The following is a 22,615-nucleotide window of genomic DNA, read 5'->3' as shown; positions in this document are numbered from 1 at the left end:
TCAAAATTATGATCGGATTGATGTCGTTCATGTGCCGGCAAAATTCTTTTTGTGAGCTTGCGAGAAAAAGGATTTTTCGCAACAGGAACAGTGAGGGAAAATCGCACTGCTAAATGCCCCGTTGAAGATAGTGAAAAAATGATTAAAAAGAAAAGAGGTTTTTACACTTATGCTTTCGATCCCATCCTCGGAGTTCTAGTTGTGCGATGGAATGACAATTCTGTTGTAACTGTGATGACCAATACGTATGAAGCTAAACATCACAATCGAAAAGAACATAAAGAGATTCTAATACCCCAGCCAAATGTTATACACCAGTTTAATAAATATATGGGAGGAGTAGACCTCCATGACAATGGCATTGCCAACTATCGAATTAGGATAAGAGAAAAAAAGTGGTGGTGGCCATTGTTCACTAATATGATCGACAGTATGGTTGTGAATAGTTGGAAAATTCACAGAATTGCGAATGAATCCAGAATATCACAATTGGAGTTTCGTTCTTAACTGCTAATAAGTCTACTAAAATGTAGTGGGCAATCAAGTAATACCAATGAAACCTCGAATGGTGCCATAACCAATCCATCATACGGAAGACCATCTAAATCAGTTCTACCAGATGATATAAGATTCGATAATGTCGGACATGTGATAATTAGACATATCAACAGTGCAAAAAAAAATGTTGATTTTGTAAAAGTATCACTATATATTTATGTAGGAAATGCAAAGTACATGTGCACCCAGATTGTTTCGAAAATTATCATATGAAGAAATAGGACACCTACTCTATTTATTTTTTTTTTTTCATTCGATTATTTTAACCATTTTTAGCCAAAGGTGCGCTTACGCACCCACTTGTTTTTTTCAATACTGTGAGTTTATATTTTTTTCAATGACGAATTTTTCTTTTTTTAAGTATTCTAAATGTGCCACAATGAATATTTTTTCTAAATTACAAATTTCTAATGTTTTGGCCGTTAATGGGTTAATCAAACTATATTTTTTCCTAAAAACCTTCAATGTAAATACACTTATGTTGCAAATGAAGTAATAATCGAAAATATCAATGAACATCCTTAAAAATATATGTAACTGAAAAACTTTCTTCATCATATTCTTCATCGCTGTCAGTTCGTTACTCGTGCCAATTCATTATCGGTAATGAATTCTGAAATAATGAAAGATCTGTGGAGTTGAATTTTTCACAAGATTTTACTTGTAACTACATGTTCTAGAGATAATTCTACAGATATTTTGTCGATCATTGGGGCAATGAAACTTCCCGCCAATGCTGAACGGAGAGAAATCTTCATTTCCTGTTCGGTCAGTAGGTACACATCAGTCTTCCAGTTTGTTTTCCTGAGACTTGGAAGAAATGAACAAGTGTCAGACGGCAGGTTTCCAGAAAGTGAAGGGAAGTTTCATACGTCACTGTATTAATTCAAATAATACTTCCCCTACCCGTTCTCTTGATGTTACATGATAGTCAGGAAGTTTGCATATATCCTCGACTAGTGCGATAGTTCGGCTAGTTTACAACTAATGCAACGCCAACTCATCTGCATCGTATTGCTAGCCAACAAATTCATTATGGCGATTGGACCGCATAAACTCCCTGCTAATATGAAACAAATATGCTCCAACATGGTAGAACTTGTGTTTCGATAAATTAACGATTCGATCGAGCGCCTGTGGTTTATAGACCAGGGAATTGTGTCAATGTTTGTGATAGTGTGGTGAAAATAATCATTTGCAAATTGAAATATTTTGAAACTGATGAAAACATATATAAAATGCCAAAACTATCTAAAGAACACTATCAGGGTGCTACTGGTATTGTTTACTAAGATCCAGCGCATTGAAACGGTGTGAGGAAAGACAAACTTGTGATCAAGTAGCTAACTTTTCTGATGAATCTTGGGAGTTCGGTTTCAACATTCTTTCAATTTGTATAAATAATAAATAGTGAAGAAAGGCCTGCACCTTAGAAAAAATAAATATAGTTTGGAAAACTAAAAAACACGCTTTTAAAGAACATAGGACTGAAAAGTTGAGAGAAATTAAATAAGCTTGAAACAATAACCAACGAAAAACAGTAGTATTATTGTGAAAAACGCAACAAGCGCTTGATACAAAAAATATGGCACAAAGCCCCCATGACTTTTTCACAATAATACTAGTATTTTTTGTTCGTTATTGTTTCAAGCTTATTAAAAAAAAATATTTTTAGTTTATTAAACTATATTTATTTTTCATTTTTTACTTTCGTTTGCTACAAAAGCGTGTTTTTTAGTCTTCCTAAACTACATTCATTTCATCTAAACTTTGTGATTAATCAGCCATATATTCTTTAGACAAATGATTATTAATATTTTCCGATTGCAGAGAGGGAGCCTGAAAATCAACTACCAAGCCCAAGGCAGCAGGCGGGCGTGTAGTAAATTTTTCGAATGAAGAAATGAATGTGAAGTGAGTTCGAATTATATCAAGGAGGTCACGTACAGTACCATCTGCCCGCGAATAGATGAAGCAATAATGTCGATATATCAATAAGGTAACGTACAGCGCCATCTGCTCGCGAATAAATCAAACAATTATGTCGATATATCAAGAAGTTACGCACAGCGCCATCTGCCCGCGAATAGATCAAGCAATAATCTTGATAATTCTGTCAAATACAGATCCCGATCTTGAGAGATACAAACAAACAAACATACAGGTGAAATTAATGAAAAGCGTGTAAAAAGAACTGACTTTGACGCAAAGATGAGGTGTCTAAGACTGAATATGAGTAGTTTCTTCTGAATGGAAAAGTTTCTTGCAAAAATAAAAGGTTGTTCCAGATCTTCCTCTCGAAACAAATTCACAGCTTCCTGCAGTCTTCAGGAAAGTTTCAATCCTACAATAGGATAATTCAAGTGTTATCAGAAAGTATTTTGCCACGACTGAAATTGAACTGAACCGCAACGAAAAGAAGCCATCACAACTAGTGCTATGCCTTGCTCATGTCGAAGGAGTGTTGGAGATGAAAAGAAGAAGTATGATAAACGTGCTTCAAATCCAGGCGCACCGTCCATAGCAGCTTCACGAAAACCAAACAGCCAAACGCAAACAAACATTCCAACCAAAAAATATGATGAGCATATAACATATCATTGTAGCAAGTTGTGTTACGATAAATCTTAATGGCAATTGAAGATGTGAATAAACCAGTCGGCATATTATTCGTAGCAGCCTTACAAAAACCAAGCTACCAAATATGAAAAGCGACTTCGAAAATTGCGTTTTCCAGATACTATGTGATTCATGTGAGCATTAAAGATCCATATTCTCACAAAAAATGCATCCAATGAAACAATACAACAGGCACATCATCTGTGGCAGCCTCACAAAAACCAAGCCATCAAAGACAAAGGAAACGTCTCCAGAGGAGTTGCGTTCATTGGATACCATGTAATGGCAGCAAATTCTGTAACCATGCATCCAAATAGCTGTTCTAAGTCTCTATTAGTGATTACAAGAATAACATCCAATAGAAATGAACCAGTTGGCACACCATTCATAGCATTCTAGCCAAAAACCAAGCCACAAAACCTGGAAAGAGACTACAAACTGTGTTTACCAGTTACTATGTGATTCAAATGAGCTTTAAAGATCCATATTCGTAAGTACAAAAAACGCATCCAATGAAAAAAACAACAGACACATCATCTGTGGCAGCCTCACAAAAACCAAGCCATCAAAGACAAAGGAAACGTCTCCAGGTGTTGCTTTTATTGGATAGTATGTAATGGCAGCAAATTCTGTGAACATGCATCCAAATAGCTGTTCAAGGTTTCTATTAGTGAGTACAAGAAAATCATCCAATAGAAATGAACCAGTTGACATACCATTCATAGCAGTCAAGCCAAAAACCAAGCCACAAAACATGAAAAGTGACTTCGAAAATTGCGTTTACCAGATACTATGTGATTCAAGTGAGCATTGAAGATCCATATTCGTGAGTACAAAATATGCATCCAATGAAACAACACAACAGGCACATCATCTGTGGCAGCCTCACAAAAACCAAGCCACCAAACACAAAGGAAACATCTTCAGAAATTGCGTTATTGGATACCATGTAATGGCAGCAAATTCTGCAACCATGCATCCAAATATCAGTTCAAGGTCTCTATTAGTGAGTACAAGGAAAACATCCAATAGAAATGAACCAGTTGACATACCATTCGTAGCAGTCTAGCCAAAACCCGAGCCACAAAACATGGAAAGAAACTACAAACTGTGTTTACCAGTTACTTTGTGATTCAAATGAGCAAGAAAGATCCATATTCGTAAGTACAAAAAACGCATCCAATGAAAAAAAAACAACAGACACATCATCTGTGGCTGCCTCACAAAAACCAAGCCATCAAAGACAAAGGAAACGTCTCCAGGAGTTGCGTTTATTGGATACCATGTAATGGCTGCAAATCCTGTTACCATGAATCCAAATAGCGTTTCAAGGTCTCTATTAGTGAGTACAGGAAAAATATCCAATAGAAATGAACCAGTAGACACACCATTCGTAGCAGTTTAGCCAAAAACCAAGCCACAAAACATGAAAAGAGACTACAAAAATTGTGTTCACCAGATACTATGAGTTTGCAGCAATTTCTGTAAGGATGTAACTGAGTGACCAATAAAGGTTTGTATTAGTAAGTACAAGTGCAGAAGAATTTAGCCAGGAGAAACCAACAAATTGGAAATGGCTGAGTATATTTCAACATGTCAACACTACATCAAGTAATCTACAGCTGAAATCAATCACACGAAGGACTGTTTTTGAAGGAAGTTTAAAGAAAGTCCATTACTGAACTTATAAGTTATTGACAAAATCTATCAAATCGCTATGTGAACACTCACCTAGAACTTTCTCGTTTGAAGAACACCTCGCTAAAAGTTGAGGTATTGAAATATTCTTCTAGGCTAATATATCTTAATCCGTGTATCTCGTGTAATTAACGATTCGATCTTGTCGACTTTCCGTTATGCATCTCCTCTGACGTTTCGTTCATTGTTCTCGATTGGGTTCCGGATACCGGATCCAATTAAACGTCAACTTGTTGGGGAATCTGCCTCGTTTCTAATTCTAATTGAGTTTTTTGTTGATAGCTTGGGTTTCGAATTAGAATGTGGTGATGCGGGAAAATGGAGTATTTTAATGTAATTGAAAAAATCCTTTTGGGATGTTCTCAAGGAATACTGCCATATGCAGGGACAATAAAAAAATTTTGTCAATCAAAAGAATACAAAAGATTTCGAATATTTTCGAAAGAACGGTCAAATGATTCGAATAATTTCTAAATTGTTATTCTGGTTTTTCAAATAAATAGCACCAACATTGTGTTCTCACACATTTTCTCAATTTTAATAATACAGGGTGTAACTGAAAAAGTGTCAAACATTCGAGGAGGTGATTCCTCATCGAAAAAAAGATAGGATCTTTCATATAAAGGAATTTCATTGGAGCATCCCTTGTTAAGAAACCTCCCCTAAAAGGGGTACATAAAATTTGTATAACAATTTTTTTCACAAGCACTGAAAAAGTTACGATATTGAAATCAACCTGACATTTTGTACTACCAAAAAGACACTTAGCCAGTAATTTATTTGGTTTACCCCATAGTTGTAAGGGGTGGAAAACGCAACCCCTAAAATTTATTTCCAATGTAACTTTTTGTCTTATTAATTGTTTACCATTTAAGAATTCATTTCCGATAGCCTGTTTCATTCTAAACAAAAAATGTTCCCTGAATTTTTTGTCCAAAATAAACCAGTTCGCAGCAAAAAATTATTTTACGAATAACTACAGAGATACATCGTCATAAATACGAACTGGATTTATTGTTATTTTGTAGTTGGTACCTGCATTAAACGATTAAAGGGTAATCAACAAAACTAATTTAATAATAACAAAACACACAACATATAGAAATCATAGTAAATGTTCAATATGTCTACCTTCAGACATAACGCATGCGTCTAGACGTCGATGCATTGAACCACGTATTCTCTCAAATATTCCTGGAGTCTCTCTGATTACCCTACATGCATCGATGATGCGGTTTCTTAAGTCCTCTACATCGCGAACAGGAGTACGATAAACCAAATGCTGTAAATGGCCACAAATAGAGAAATCGAGAGGATTGAGATCCGGGGATCGAGCGGGCCAGTTCTGTGGGTCTCCTCGACCTATCTACTGATTTGCATATGTTTCAATTGAATGCTGACGTGCTACTTGACTAAAATGGGCGGGAGCCCCATCATGCATAAAAACATTTCCCTTCTGACGCCCAAAGGAACTTTCTCCAGCAGTACTGGATGCACTTCTATTAAAAATTGAACGTATGCCTCACCATTTAATCGAGGAGGTGGAAAATGAGGCCCAATCAAATCATCCCCAATAACTCCGAGCCACACGTTAAGAGAAAACTGTTCTTGATGGTTAGTTTCGACAATAGCGTGAGGGTTTTCATCAGCCCATATGTGGTAATTATGAAAATTAATAATCTTGTCCCGAGAAAAACCACATTCGTCTGTGAAATCTATCGTCTTCAGAAAGTCACAATTTCTTCTAATCAATTCCAGCATCCAATTGCAAAATTCAAGACAGTCCGGAAAGTTTCGCGGTGACAGTGTCTGTACTCGTTGCAGATGGTAAGGGTATAAGAGTTGTTCCTTTAAAATTCGAAATACCGTCATATGATCAACATTTAGCTGGAAAGCAATCTTTCTAGTACTGGTAGTAGGTTGTTCTTCAATAAAATTAAGTACTGCTTCCTCATGCTGTAGTGTTCGTACTTCTCGATGGCGACCACAATCCTGCGTTTTTTTGTCGAATGAACCATATTCTCGTAATCGTTGATGAAGTCAAGCAAATATTTTATATGTGAAGGATGCTGCCGTTGAGGATATATTTCAGCATATCTTCCAGAAGCTTCTAACCCATTCCCCTGCGACAGACCGTAAACGTAATGCATATCAGCCATTTCCTCATTTGTGTATGCCATTTTAATAACAAGTGAACAAGAATATTTTCGCATTTATGACGATGTATCTCTGTAGTTCTTCCTAAAATAATTTTTTGCTCCGAACTGGTTTATTTTCGGCAAAAAACCCAAGAGACATTTTTTATTTACAATGAAACAGGCTGTCGGAAATGGATTTTCAAATGATGAACAAATAATAAGACAAAAAGTTACATTGGAAATAAATTTTAGGGGTTGAGTTTTCCACCCCTTACAACCATGGGGTAAACCAAATAAATTCCTGGCTAAGTGTCTTTTTTTGTATTACAAAACGTCAGGTTAATTTCAATATCGTAACTCTTTCAGTGCTTGTAAAAAATTGTTATACAAATTTCATGTACTCCCTTAAAGAGGCTGTATCTTAACAAGGGGTGGTCCAATGAAATTTCTTTATATGAAAGATCCTTTTTTTTATGAGGAAACACCTCCTTAAATGTTTAACACTTATTTAGTTGCACCCTGTATAATGAACAATCTGAAAAACTGAAATATTCTAGTGTAGAAAATTGTTAATTGCCAGCATTAACGACTATTTCTCTCAAGGACACTACATTCATAGATCGACATAAATCTCAAAAATCAACTTGGATTTCTGATATCGTGATTTTTTTTTAAATACTGAAGAGTTTTCAAGTTTACCTAATATTTTCATTCGAAACGTGAATATTTTCATCGAGAAAAAAAAGCATGCAATAAAATTCAGGCTTCACTTGTTTACTTTGTCTCTTTCGATACGAAAAATAAACTCACGAAATGAAAAAAATGAAACATTTATGTTAAATGTCACTGCCATGAACACATAAATAAAGCTTATACATCAGAATAACAAATAGGCTACAATTTACGAAGGTTGTGTGTAACTTTGGTCACAACATAACGATGAGTATTAAGTAAGTTGAAAAAATTCTTGCTCCCTGTCAAAAATGTCGTTTTAAGTATTTGATACAGATTAACTTCATCTGAAAGTTACTTTTTTACATGATCTACACATCTTTGTATATAGTTTTGTGAAATCGATTGCTTCTTTAGTTTCTTTGGAAGATTCCCGCATTTTTTGTTCAAGATGAAGAAGTAGAAGGCCAAAAACTTTCTTCCACATAAATGTTATCTTCTACACTAAGTAATTCAGACCATTCGTTTAAAAGTTATCACGATAAGAAAACTAGACGCAACGCAGTAAGCCATTACGCGTTGCGTCTACTGTAAGACGACAGGAGACGATACGCGGGGGGCGGTCTAAGCAATGAAGCGCAATCGCCGAGAATGTGACCCGAACGAGAGCAGACGCATATGGGCAGACGTTGTTGACAGTTGTGTTAGTTTTGCTAATTTTTTTATAGGTTAACTAATTCGAATCTCGAAGCTATTTATTACCTATGCAGTTGGCTTATTTTCTCAGTTACTGTATTTTCAAAGTAAAAATAAAAGTTACTATCTATTGCCCGCTCTTATATTAACGTACAACCGAAGCTACTGAACATTGAATCTTAAAATATGCAAGTAGGTTCTTTGTGTAGCGTAAATAAGCATCAAGAAAGGGAATCAGGAATTTCCACCGTCAAGAGGGAAAAATAGAGTTAAAAAAGTTGAAAACCTGAAGTTTTGAGTTGATAAAAAAATATTGCAAATATTCGTTTAAAATGGTCTATCACGAAAATTAATGTGACAAATCAAGTTCTTTGATAGAACTCGCTATGCTCAGAGGGTGAGTAAAGTTTTTGTTTGTGGCCGCTGACGGTGTAGTACTGATGACATAACTGAAGGCCAGACAAGCCTGTCTCTATATGAACCAGTTAGTACAGAAGTATTTCAGAGATGGATATACTATTTTGAAGCAATGTAGTCACTCAATCAAAGAATGTAAATTTTCACGGCCGGAAATAACTTGAAAGCTATTTTCCAAGTTTCTTTTGACCGTGGTGTGAAGGTTTTAATGTATGATGTTTTGTCTACTACTGCGGTAGATATGGTTACGCTCGCAGTGCCCGAGTTGGTGTTTGAGTTATTTTTCATCTTGGGTAGTTTCAAGTACAGGCAGTCAGAATCTATTAATGTTCATTGCCCCTTCTTTTCTATCGAAGTATTACTGTGTTTATGAATTTCCATTGTCTCTCAATTATTGATTATTTCTCGAAAGTTTTTTTCAAAAACATCCTAGTGAGTCACAGAGGCGTGAAAATATAATGGATTTGAAGATATATACTTTTAACGAATTTTTCATTATGTATAATATTATACCTTTTGACTCATGCCGAGAAGTATTTAAACAAAAGGATATATTGACATTGACATATATAAACATAATAATAAAGATTTCTATGCTGAAAATGGTGACGAACACAGATATGAAACAAGAAACAAAATACAACCACATATACAGTGTCACCGATAAAGTCCGCATCAAATGGGAAACTTTTTTATTTATCGTTTTATGTGAAATTTGATTTTGACAGTAGATTTTGCTTAAGAAATGATGCCAAATGGCGTCTACAAAATAGGTCACGTGATTTCCTCAACCTGTCAAAATTGACATTGAAAAAAAGAAACATCGAAAAATGACATTATTCTTCAAAATATCCAAAAATATCAAGGGATAAAAACATTTTCTTTTGTAATTTTATACCCACACACCAAGTTTCAAACCCATAATAAGTATTTTATATTTTCACTATTTTTCCGCATTCCTGCTTTTTCTACCTATCAAAATTTAAGCACACCTGTACTAAATCATTTATTTTAACTAAACTCGTCATCGAATTTCTTTATTTATAATATAATAATATTTCAAGAGCCTTTTTGATGTTAAAAACAAATTTTGAAAAATAAAAGTTGTCAAACTTGATGCAAAGTTCATCTAGTTTCAACGGGACTTTCAAAACTATACAGTACTTGAGTTTTTTATTGAGCAAATGGCCTCACAATATGAATTAGAACAAAACGGAACATTAGGAAACATCATTTCGTGATTCTTGAAGCCCATTCAATAAAAGAAAAAAACTCATAGTATTTACATTTACCTACTACGCTAACAACACTAATTTAAAAAAACTGGGCAGGCTGTGAAAAAATATGAAACTACATAATGTGTTTTAGAAAACACATTATGTAGTTTCACTGTCACTGAATAAATTAATGCCCGTTAGTTCAATGTATAATGTATGAAAATTAAAATAATATGTTATCTTTACAAGAAAAAATTGAAATTGTGCTAATTTGTGGTGAAAACACATTGCATCGACAAGTGGCTGATATTTTTAACGCAAGACATCCTGGTAGACATGTACAGCAATCCACTGTGAGTAGGATTTTGAAAAAATTTAAACTGACTGGTTCAGTTGAAAATACTTTTAAAAAACGTCATAATCCATCACGCAATAATGATGAGGTTCAGTTGGCTGTCTGCCTGGATGTTATCGAACAGGGAAAATCAAGTATTACCAATATTCTAGATAGAACTGGCGTTAAAAGAGAAAGCGTAAGAGCAATTTTACATAAAAATAAATTCAAACCCTACAAACCCAAATTTATAAATACCTTAAAGGAAAGAGATTTCGATGTTCGACTAGATTTCTCTTTCTGGTACCAAGGATAAGTAGAATTAAACAGAAAATTTCCTTACAAAATCCTATGGACCGACGAAGCTACCTTCACATCGAATGGCGTAGTCAGTTCCCAGAATTGTAGGTGGTGGGCTCAGGAAAATCCTCATTTTGTGATAGAATGTCGGGACCAATATTCATTTAAAACAAATATGTGGTGCGGTGTTTTAAATAATCAGGTGATGGGACCATTCTTTTTTAGACACAATTTAAGGACAATATGCCGGTTGAAATAATACACAGTCTGTGGTATCAATGTGACGGGGCTCCTATTCATAGTTCAAGACAAGTCAAAGAGAAACTATTAGAAATGTTTAGGGGCAAAGTTATTGAGCGAAATATGAAGCAAATATGGCCGCCTAGGTCGCCAGATTTAACCTCACTAGATTTTTTCTTGTGGGGTTACTTAAAACAAATCGTTTATAAACAAAGACCTTTTCGTGACGTGAATCACCTAGAAACTGTTATTAGAAACTCTATTTTAAACATAAACCCTGTGAGTATCAGCAATTCAATAAAAGATGTATCAAGAAGGACAATTATCTGCATAGAACGCGATGGAAGACAAACAGAAATGTAGTGTATTTAATGTCGTGAGTCTTTTTTTCGTGTTTTTTTGCTATTAGGTATAGGTACATGTTTATTTTCAGTTCCTTTTAATTAAGATTAAATTCCACTGTATTTCTTGTTGAAAAAACAATAAACACTCTAAGATATTGTTTCCTAATGTTCCATTTTTTTCTAATTCATATTGTGAGGCCATTTGCTCATTAAAAAACTCAGGTACTGTATAGTTTGGAAAGTCCCGTTGAAACTAGATGAACTTTGCATCAAGTTTGACAACTTTTATTTTTCAAAATTTGTTTTTAACATCAAAGAGGCTCTTAAAATATTATTATATTACAAAAAAAGAAATTCGGTGACGAGTTTAGTTAAAATAAATGATTTAGTACAGGTGTGCTTAAATTTTGATGAGTAGAAAAAGCAGGAATGCGGAAAAATAGTGAAAATATAAAATACTTATTATGGGTTTGAAATTTGGTGTGTGGGTATAAAATTACAAAAGAAAATGTTTTTATCCTTTGATATTTTTGGATATTTTGAAGAATAATGTCATTTTTCGATGTTTCTTTTTTTAAATGTCAATATTGACAGGTTAAGGAAACCACGTGACCTATTTAGTAGGCGTCATTTGACAACATTTCTTAAGCAAAATCTACTGCCAAAATCAAATTTCACATAAAACGATAAATAAAAAGTTTCCCATTTGATGCGGACTTTATCGGTGACACTGTATACAAAATCACCACAATATAATGGACTTACACTATACAATTATATATCAAATAATATAAAAGAATTATTGCACAGTCTCTTAAAAAAAATCAAAAAATGCTGACAATGAATGCTTTCTACAGCCTTGAAGAATTTGTGAACTTTTGCAAAAATTTACAAATTTACTATGGCAAATATGCAAGTATTAAATACTTGTATGTATGTCCCTTGTATGAATATTGTACTTTCAAAATAATTTATTGAATTTCTAATTTTTCAAAAATTGTTTTGCATAACATCAATAATGTGCTACTAAGTGTAATATGACTTGACATATCCAAGCGCCGCTTAGCTACAAATGGTTAATGAAGAATCTGAATCAATTTTTTCTCAATTCCTGAATGAACCTATCGCCTTCAACATTACTTGTTCCCAAATCCACTTGTCACCTTATCTTCATCATCCATCAATCCCAATTCCTTGTGGTGTAACTTCTCATTTCGTATGCCTGAAAAGTTTCTGGGAAGGAGTTATGATGGATCGATCATGCCATGACTTAACATCAAACAAAAACACGATTTTATGTACAAGGGTCGTAATTATTCATTGTTATTTGTCACCAACATATTCCGGTTTCATTCGAATCTATTGTTCTGATATTGAATCGGTGACGGTGGTTTCATCATGTTTTCATTGTTATAAATGGATTCAATGTCGGTTAGTAAACGGACACGTAAGTTAAAATATGATGTTTGAATATATAGTCTATGCGGAGTTAATCCGAACAACTAAATAGAAGACTGATGGCGTTACTCTTTTCTACTAATGAAAACATTTTTTAAAGAGAAGAGAGACAAATCTCCAACCTTTCTTCGATGTTCTAGGCTATCAAGGTTGCACGTGATGTTTGCGTCACCAGTCAGGCGGATGGCTCTTTTCTGAATGGAATCAAACAACATAAGAGTATGTTTGGGGGCGGAGCTCCATACATGAGGAAAATACTCCAAAGAAGGTGTGATCTGAGCTCCGTAAGGCATCAAAAGTTGCTGACATTTATCTTTCTGGAGAAACCCAATGCCTGAGTTTTTGTGGCATTGAATTGAACCTAGTTCTTTTCACCCCAATTTGATCTCTGGGGACGTTGATAGTAAAAGTATTATAGAGATATCCATCGACGGCCACATGCAGGGAAGGGTCTTTCAGGAAGCTGAAGAGTCATACACAGAAATGATCCGATAAGCCATCGAAGACGAGCATTGAAGTTTGGCCAACACATGGTCAAAGGCTGTTCCTGCGGAAGTTTATTTTAAAACGTTTGTTGTTGTTGATCTTGTTCATTTAATTTTGTAGTATGTTTGTGTCAAGTTTCCTGTTTAACCCTGTATAAAAGACAATTGAGAGGTAGATTTGTGAATTAAAAGTTGTTGTTGACGGTACAAAAAAATTATCTTCTCTTTTCTTCATATTAAACAAAACCGTCGAAAAGTAAAACCAAGTCAGATACATAAGTGGTTCTTCTAGTTTTTAATAAGAACAATCCTGTGGAAGATGTCTGCTTCACGTTCAGTACCTTTCAGAAGAAGTGAAAGGATAAAGGCAAAAGTACCAGAAATTTTTGACAACGGCTGTCAAATCCATGACACATCTAAGACCATAAACTTGCAAAATATGGAAAAACTAGAAATCCCGGCAGAATTTGAGAGTACAAAGGAAGAAATACTTTCAGAAATATCAATTGAAGTCCCAGAAAGTAGCAAAGTTCCAAGTAGTAAATCTATTCGACTCAGACACTTGGAAATTGAACTTGAGAAGGAAAGACGTCTAGCAGAAATTGAAAAACGTCTACGCGTAATCTACGCATCAAAACACGTGAGTACAGTCAAAAAATTTTTCAAAATCGCCGGGTGTCCACAAAACGAAAATTTACCAAATCAACAGATGATAATATGGAGAAAATGCAACTCCACAGTTTCTCTCACGAAGATATGACGGAAAGGTGAATTTTCATTTTGTGGACACCCGGCGATTTTGAAAAAATGTTTGACTGTACTTACGTATTTTGATGCGTAGATTACGAATCCGAAAGGAAAAAGCGGCGCTCTCCTTTATTTAAAAAGTTACGGCACTTCGAAGTTCAGAAAAGGGCAACTTTTCAGCCTTCTTTTTCACCAAATAAACTATTTAAAAACACAAGAATTTATTCACTACGTCACCTTTACACCTTATTCCTCCTTCTTTAACACTTTTCACTTCAATAATCAACATTTTTCTTATAAAAAACTTAATTTGAAAACGAATGTTTCTCCTGGTGACACTCTTATATTTGTAGGTTAGATACTAGTGACATTTCAGCGGTTGGTATCTGTCGTCACCTACTATTTTAAATTCGTATATATTGAGCTGTTTCAAAATTTGCCTGACTAGATGCTGTCGAAAAGTCATTTCCGGCATTGTGGATTCTAGTGTGGGAATAGTGAGTGGGGCCTTTCCCAGAAAATCAACTGTGGGGTGGGACGGGAATTGTTCAACCAATAGATTTGCTTTTTCTATGGCTGTTATTGCAATCGAACCATTTGCTTGTATTAGTGGTGAAATTATGTAGTTTCATGAGAAATTTGAATAATTCTGAAAAAACTATACCACGCCACCCATGCCATACAAAAAAGCTGCCGACGTTCGGTAACTATTTGAATTGACTTCCTACTTACTGTACTATGTTGGACTTGGTGAGAAATTAACCAATTGGTTGGTTTATCTCAAGTGAGAAGAAACAAGCTATAGACGAGTCCTGAAAGTAAAAAAAAAAACTATTTTCAGGCTTGTTACGTACACAATTTTTTTGACAACCGTGTAGAATATCAAGTAAATGAGACATATTTCTCCAATATATTTCTTCGTAGAACAAAATTTTGAATATTTCAATTCTTATTTGTATTGAATATTGAAATTCTAACAGTAGTAACGAAACATCCCAATTCTCGAATGTATCAATATTTACATTGAAATTCGAGCAGTTGCTAAAATTGGAGGGATTCAATTTGCTTGAAATACTTGGTAAATCAAAATAATAATAATAATAATGATATCTTTATTCACAGTAAAGGGAAATAATTTTGATTGAAAGGTTACATGATTGTTCTAAATAAAATAGTGTGGAGATAAGTGCAAGCACTTGTTTCTCATATACACAGTGCAGGTAAAATAACGATGAGGAAAATATAATAATAATGATAAAATGAAAATAAGTATAATAAAATGTGGTGAAATTTTACACATATAAACATATACACATATACACCCACACATTTATACACATATACACATAAATATACATATATAGGAAATGCATGAGGAATACACTACAAACAATTGAGAAAATGTAAAACTGTATCGTGTAAAATGTAAAATAAAGAATGTCAAATGTAAGATGTGGAATGTAAGATGTAATATGAATATGTAAAATGTAAAGAATGTAGCAAAAACAGATATACTTAGTAAAACTACAATGAAACCAATTTAGCACTACAATAAATACATGATATAAAACGATACAATGAAACACAATGACATGCAGCTTAATATAATAAATACAATACACTGAATATACTATAGAATTTTTGTGATTTCATTCAACCATTGGATTCTATCATGGTAATGGTAATTGATCTGGGCGTCTGCAGTAAAAACTTTTTTAAATGCGATTTAAATGTATTTTTGTTGCGTATAGATTTAATGCTTCTAGGGATAGAGTTATACATTTTAGTACCAATATAGGAATAGCTTCTCCGTGATATCGTTTTTTAATAGTGGGTGAGTAAGTAATTGACGTCCCTTAGTCGTGTACTGATGACTTGGATGGGGTGCTTTATCAATACTGAAGTGATATGTTATACACGCATTCACAAGAAAAAGCTGACGAATATCCATCATCTGTGACGTACTATACAGGTCTTCGATAGAATATATACGTAGTTTTGTCATGATTATTTTCAGGAACCTTTTTGGTAGGACTTCAAGTGGATTGATGTGTGATCGTGCAGCGGCATCCCATACCTGTATTCCATATCTGAGATGACTCTCTACAAGTGCAAGGTACAAGGTTTTCAAATTTTCTAAAGGTAGGTACTCTTTCGTATGTTTGAAGGTATAAATTATACTTTGTAATTTTTTATCACGTAGTTAAATGTCTATCCCATCTTAGATGACGATCTAGGTAAACGCCTAAATATTTCATTTCTTCCACTGACTGGATACCATGTATCTTACCAATTATGTTTATGTTAATTTTCTGCATATTTGTCCTACTAGCAGTATTACAACTGAAGGGTAGAAATTTGGTTCTTTCGAGGTTCTTGGTGGAGAGTTTGTACTCGAACCAGTCTTTTATCACCTTGATGTATTTTTCTACTTTATTCCTTAGATTGTGCCAAGTATGAGCTTCATAAAACACAGCAGTGTCGTCTGCAAAACCTATTATCTCTCCAGTTATTTTCAAGTTGAATAAGTCATTGAGGTATAGATTGAACAGTGTCGGTCCTAAGATTGTTCCTTGTGGTACTCCATATTCAATGTGTAATTTTCGACTTGTTTTATCGCCCACTTTAACAATTTGCTTCTTTGAACTCAAATAGCTTCAGAATAAGTTCAAAACCATCCCTCTTATACCTATGTCTTCTAACGTTTGTATTAGTAACGGGTGGCTCACAGTATCAAAAGACTTACTTAAATCAATAAAAAGGCACAGACAAATCCTTCCTCTGTCTAGAGATGTATGAATTTTGTTTTTTAATTTGATTATGGCATCTATAGTCGAGGTTTTTTCCTAAATCCAAGTTGTTTATCAGACAACAATTTAAATTTATTTATGAATGAAGTTATTCTGTTTTAAAGAAGTTTTTTGAATATTTCTGCCAAATGGCTAATGAGAGAAATTGGTCTATAATTACCGACGGATGTTGTATCACCATTTTTAAAAACTGGCACTACAACAGATCTTTTTAGGGCATCAGGCCATATTCCCTTTTCAATACTGTTATTGATTATATAATATATATATTATATGATAGTGGGGTTGAGATGTGGTATGATATTTCCTTCAAAAGTTCTGCTCTTATGTTGTCAATTCCAGGAGATTTATTGTTTTTTAGTTCATGTATTAGATTATTTATTTCATTAGCGTTCATAGGAGCTAGCAGCATATTATTTGGCAAAATCTTTGATGTGCTCACAAAGTGAGAATCTCCTTCAATTTTGTCAGCAAGAATTTTCCCAAAACTAACAAACTTACTATTGAATTAGTCTGCTTTTTCCTCATCGTTTGTTAGGAGTTCCCCATTATCATTTGAGATAGTTTCAATGATTTTGCGTTGTTCTTTCTTTCCACAGAGTTTCCGTACCATGTCCCAGTACTTTGTGTTTGATTTATTTCTTTAGTTGCTCCTTATAATAGTTTTGTTTACATTTTTTCAGTTTGTTTGTGAGTTGATTTTTGTATAATTTATATTCGTTTTTGGGGTTTGAGTCTCTATCATTTATACATTTCATTCTTCTTATTTATCATCCTCAGCATACTATTTGTGATCCACGGTGCAAAAGGCATGTTTCTACGCTCAACTACCTTCTTTTCAGTTCAATATTCCATTGCTAATTTTATTTCATCAATGAAGGCTTTCGATGCGGCATTTGGATCTTCTTGTGAATAGACGAGGTCCCATGAGATTTCTTGCATACTTTTGTTTAATTTTTTATAGTTCGTGTACTCTTTATAATTATTTTGATGTTGATTTTTCAATTTTTCCAATATAATTTGTAGAATGACAGTATGATGATCAGTGATTGCAGATTTAAGTATTGATGGAATAGTCATATCAACCCTGTGATAGTTTGCCTGTTGTTGAAGTCAGAACAAAAAAGTACAGTTTCGATTTCAAATTGATTGTTCACATCTGATAATTTTTGAATAGTTCACAATTTTATTTTTGTTAGTAAGTGATTTGTGTTTATATCTTTCCGCAACAATGGTAGACTTCCAGCCACCATGTCTCTCCAAATGTTTTCATCACGATCATCACACTAGTAAATAACTGCAATGAAGTTTGACAAATCTTATTGCCTTCGTGATTTTGAGGATTTTGAGGATTCCTTTTTCATATTTCACGAATAATCTATTATGTGAACTATGGGATGGCCGAGAAGCTAAATATTACCAATACAATAGCAGCTTTTCCTGCCCAATTACAACAAGAGTTGGAATCTGATATTTCTACAGCAACATGTATCCCTTGTCGTTTATTAGATAAATTGACATTTTTGTTAGTTCTCGTCTCCACGCACCGGTAAATCCAATAATTGTCGCTACTCGAAAATAAAGCAATCGTAATGTTTCAATAAAATCACCTTCAGCGTTAGATATGTTTCATTGATTGCTTCCCTAATGAATTTGTTGCTCTGCCCGCTGTTGAAGACATGCTACACAAGGTAGAAGATTTGACAGTTTCTGATTTTTGCGCCACCTAAGCAAAAATTACATCTATTATAGTTTTACATTCACATTTATCAAAACCATACCTACCAAGATGTTTATATTTACTTTGAAAACAACTTTGTGATTCTTTCCGGCCTAGTCCGGAAAGTACGTACTTTCCGGACTAGGCAGAAAAAATGTTTCTTCCTCAAAGAAAAAGCGTCCGGGAAGTGGATTTTTCCCGGACGGTCGCCGGAAAATGCTTTTCCTTTCCTTTGTTTCTGATCAAAATCAAAAGATGCTCCTTGAAACTTATGATTATATTATGGACTGAATAACCAACCATATCAGTTTGTTTCAGAATAAACAAAAGACATTGAAATCCCTCAATCCGAAGAACCTAAAAAAAATATTGCAAAAAAACTCATTTTGAGGAGTTCTAGATGAGTATTGGTGATTTTTATTATAACTAGATATTATAAATGATTTACATGGGTACTTAGAATGGGCAACAGAATCTCCGGACCTGAATCCGTTAGATTTTTTCATAGTGTTATGTAGGCGTATATATCTGAATGAAACAATAATACATTTTTTGTTCAGATATGACCATATTTTGACAATTCATATCTGATCCTCTTTATTTGTAGCCAAGTATGCTGTTGATAATCGGTTTGGCAATTTTCATATAACAATTCTCATTCCATATCAATAAAATAACTTTGAAATCACTCAAACTTCTTGAATATAGAGGTAGGATTGCTAAAGACTCAACGGCAAGCACAATTGAAATTTTGTTTCGTTCATTAATTAGGTCACATTTAGAATATGAATCCATTGCGTGGTGTCACTCTCACTTAGTATAGAAAACTAAAAGGTTCAAAATAAATTTTTGTGTAGTGCTGCATACAAAATGGGCTCATCAGGTCAAATTAATTTCCCAGAACTTCTCTCTTTGGTTGGCCTGAGAGTCAAGCAAAGAGTAACAAGGGATGAAGCTGTTTCCGGTGATAACTCACATTCTACCAATAATGGATTCAATAGTCCAATGTCATGAATGTTACGGAAAGCTAATGCATCAGAACTTAATTTTTTACTCACTCCTTGGAGGTCTTCAAAAAGTTTGCAGTCAATTATGCATTTAGTCTTTAGATGCATGCCTTGTATGTTTATTAGTTTATGGTGCTGATGTTGGTTTTGATTGTTTCATTCAGCATTCAGCAACAGATTCACAACAATTTTGACCGAAATGCATTGCTGAAAGTGGAAGCAGAATGACTTCAGTCACTGGAACCACACTCACAAGAGGATGTGGGTTATCAACCGAAAGGGAGTGATGAGAGAAACATAATGGTAGGATTTTCAGGGCAAGGAAATGGAAAAAGTGTTTTATCAATGCTCAACATTTACGTGTACTTTGGTTTGAATGAATTTTTGATACATTCAATCAGTTCTAAGAATGATCTCACTCATTGTTGCGGATTTCTAGACGGCAGAGATATTCTCACGTGTACATAGCCAGATCCACTTCCAACTGCTTTCGATGATCAGTGTTAGGTTAGGTTAGGTTAACTTAGGTCACGGGTCACGGGCTACGGAGGGGCCGAATTATGACACGGTAATGACCCTAAAAATTATCCAGATTAATGTGGATAGAAGGGTGGCGGCCCATCATTTTTTGAGTAAAGTGGCGGTTGAAAAAGACATAGACTTAGCACTGGTGCAAGAACCAAATTCTAGATTGACGTCGAATAATCCTAAGTGGATTGTGGTCTGCTCGGGTTGCGCTACAGTTTTCTGTGTGAACCCGAGATGTGGGATTGTCTCGCACTCGTCTGGCTTGGGTTATGTATTGATTAAGTTTGACAGCTTCACGATTTTTAGCTGTTATGTATCCACTAACACCAGCCTGGAAAATTATAAAAGATAAGATAATAGCGATGATTCTCCAAATAGATATAGGTATATAGAATATGAGCCCCCGATGGCCTTTACAGAAGAAGAGCCGTGTCGAACATAAAGGTGAGGAAAGCAGCCGGACCGGACGGAATCCTACCCGTGGCTGTGAAAATTGCGGCCGACACGTGCCCGGAAGTGTTTCTGAGAGTTATGAACGATTTGCTGAGAGATTGTTTGTTCCCCGAGAGGTGGAAAATAGCAAAAATCATTCTTATTCCTAAAGGTAACACTGCAGACCAACGGTCAAAGGTCAGGCCAATTTGTCTTATTGATATCATTGGCAAGCTTTACGAATATCTTCTGAAAGGCAGACTGGAGACGGAATTGACGGAAAAGAATGGTATATCAGAAACACAATTAGGATTCAGCCCAAAGAAATCTACGGTACACGCTATTAAACACGTCCTAGAATTAGCTAGCAACAGAGATACCACCTGGGGGGCAAAAATCTTTATAGACGTCGGAAACGCCTTCAACACTGCAAAGTGGCCAAAAATCATAGAGAAGCTGCAGGAAATTGGTATCAGCGACTATCTCAGAGTAGTCCTGGCAAACTATCTCTCGCTGAGAACACTCAAAAGTGGAGAATACGTCCATGAGATGACGCAGGGCGTCCCGCAAGGCTGTATAATTGGGCCCACGTTATGGAATATCCTTTACGACGGGGTCTTGAATCTAAACATTCCTACGGGATGTTACACAGCTGCGTATGCGGATGACCTCGCATTAATAGTGAGAGCTGACAACATAAAGACGCTTATTAAGAGAGCAAATAAATCCCTAATAGTTATTAAAGAATGGATGAACGTGGTAAAACTGGAAATTGCCCCAAATAAAACAGAGGCGATTATCGTGCGGGGGCCCAGGAAAAGAGAGGGTATAGCCTTTGAGCTGGACGGGTCGAGTATAGTCCCGAAAAAGTTCGTTAGATACCTGGGAGTGTGGCTGGACGACAAGCTAATTTTTAACGAGAACACGAGAAAGGCCTGTGAGAAAGCGGACAGGCAAACTGTCCGCTACTGTCCAAGCTACTGCCGAACGTAATAGGACCTAGTACTCAAAAGAGACGCCTGTTATACGGGGTTGTACAGTCGGTCCTGCTGTACACTGCGCCTGTGTGGAGAAATGCGATGAGGATTGACACCTACAGAAGAATGATAACTGCATCGCAAAGGAAAATTATACTCAGAACGGTTTCGGCATACAGGATGGTGTCGGCAGAGGCTCTCTGTGCTATCGCCGGGATACCCCCAATTGACCTTTTAGTGCAGGAAAGGGGACGAATTGATGAAGCCAATGTTGAAGTCACAACTGCCCTTAAAAAACGTGAAAGACTCAGAACCATTGAGGAGTGGCAGTTAAGATGGGATAGAAATAACGATAAAGCCCAATGGACCAAAAGACTGATCCCACATCTGGGGGCGTGGACGGAGTGTAGGCAAAGAAGAACAGGATATTTTCTCACCCAGTTTCTCTCAGGACACGGATCTTTCAGGGTCTATACAAACAGAATTGGTAAGGCTAATGACAATCTGTGTATATACTGCAAAAACGTAGACATCGCAGAACACACCATATTCGAATGCCTTAAGTGGGCAAGCAATAGACACAGGTTCGAAATGGATGCTGGGAGGTACCTGACACCAGATAACATCGTACAATATATGTTAGGGTCAACGGCGAATTATGAATTGACCGCAAACTATATTAGTACTATTATGAAGAAGAAGGAGACGGAAGAAAGGGAGTCCCAGGCCGAGGAGAAACGGAGACAGGACCAGCGCTAAGTCAGTTTTAGTTTTCATACTGAGTATATTCGTGAGGACAGTTCCGGGTATGAGGGAAGGCAAGGGGTGGTTTTAGCCGGTACAAGTCCGGCACTACTGGTTTCGCGATGGATACCAAGCGATCAGTGCCCATGAGGGTTTCCACCCCACCAAAAAAAAAAGGTTAGAATGGGTTAGGTTATGTTATCTTAGGTTAGGTTAGGTTAAGTTAAGTTAAGTTAAGTTAAGTTATGTTAGGTCAGGTCAGATTAGGTTAGGTCAGGTGAGGTTAAGGGATATCAAATTTCATATTTTGAGAATTTTTTCGAATAGTTATTCTATCGCTCTGAAATCCCTACCATCTTGTTCCTCTTATCATCTCCTTTCGATTGATATGCCGCTTCCTTGTGTAGGTGTTGTCCCAATAAGTAAAGTGCAGCCGTTAAAGTATGTCAAATACTGAACCGCTATAAAAAATGT

General features: G+C 35.4%; 1 protein-coding gene across 1 annotated transcript; it reads left to right on the top strand.

Annotated features, from left to right (window-relative positions):
- The first annotated feature begins 21,577 nt into the window (after window positions 1–21,577).
- On the top strand, window positions 21,578–22,156 carry LOC141482853 (uncharacterized). The gene has a single exon (XM_074176716.1). The coding sequence runs from the start codon at window positions 21,578–21,580 to the stop codon at window positions 22,154–22,156; it is 579 nt and encodes a 192-aa protein (XP_074032817.1).
- The last annotated feature ends 459 nt before the right edge of the window (window positions 22,157–22,615 follow it).

The sequence above is a fragment of the Leptinotarsa decemlineata genome, unplaced genomic scaffold, assembly GCF_025532065.1.
Source record: "Leptinotarsa decemlineata unplaced genomic scaffold, Ldec_3_MD MMD2_tig00002082_RagTag_RagTag, whole genome shotgun sequence".
Classification (NCBI taxonomy): domain Eukaryota; kingdom Metazoa; phylum Arthropoda; class Insecta; order Coleoptera; family Chrysomelidae; genus Leptinotarsa; species Leptinotarsa decemlineata.
This window is presented reverse-complemented; position numbering and strand designations above follow the sequence as displayed.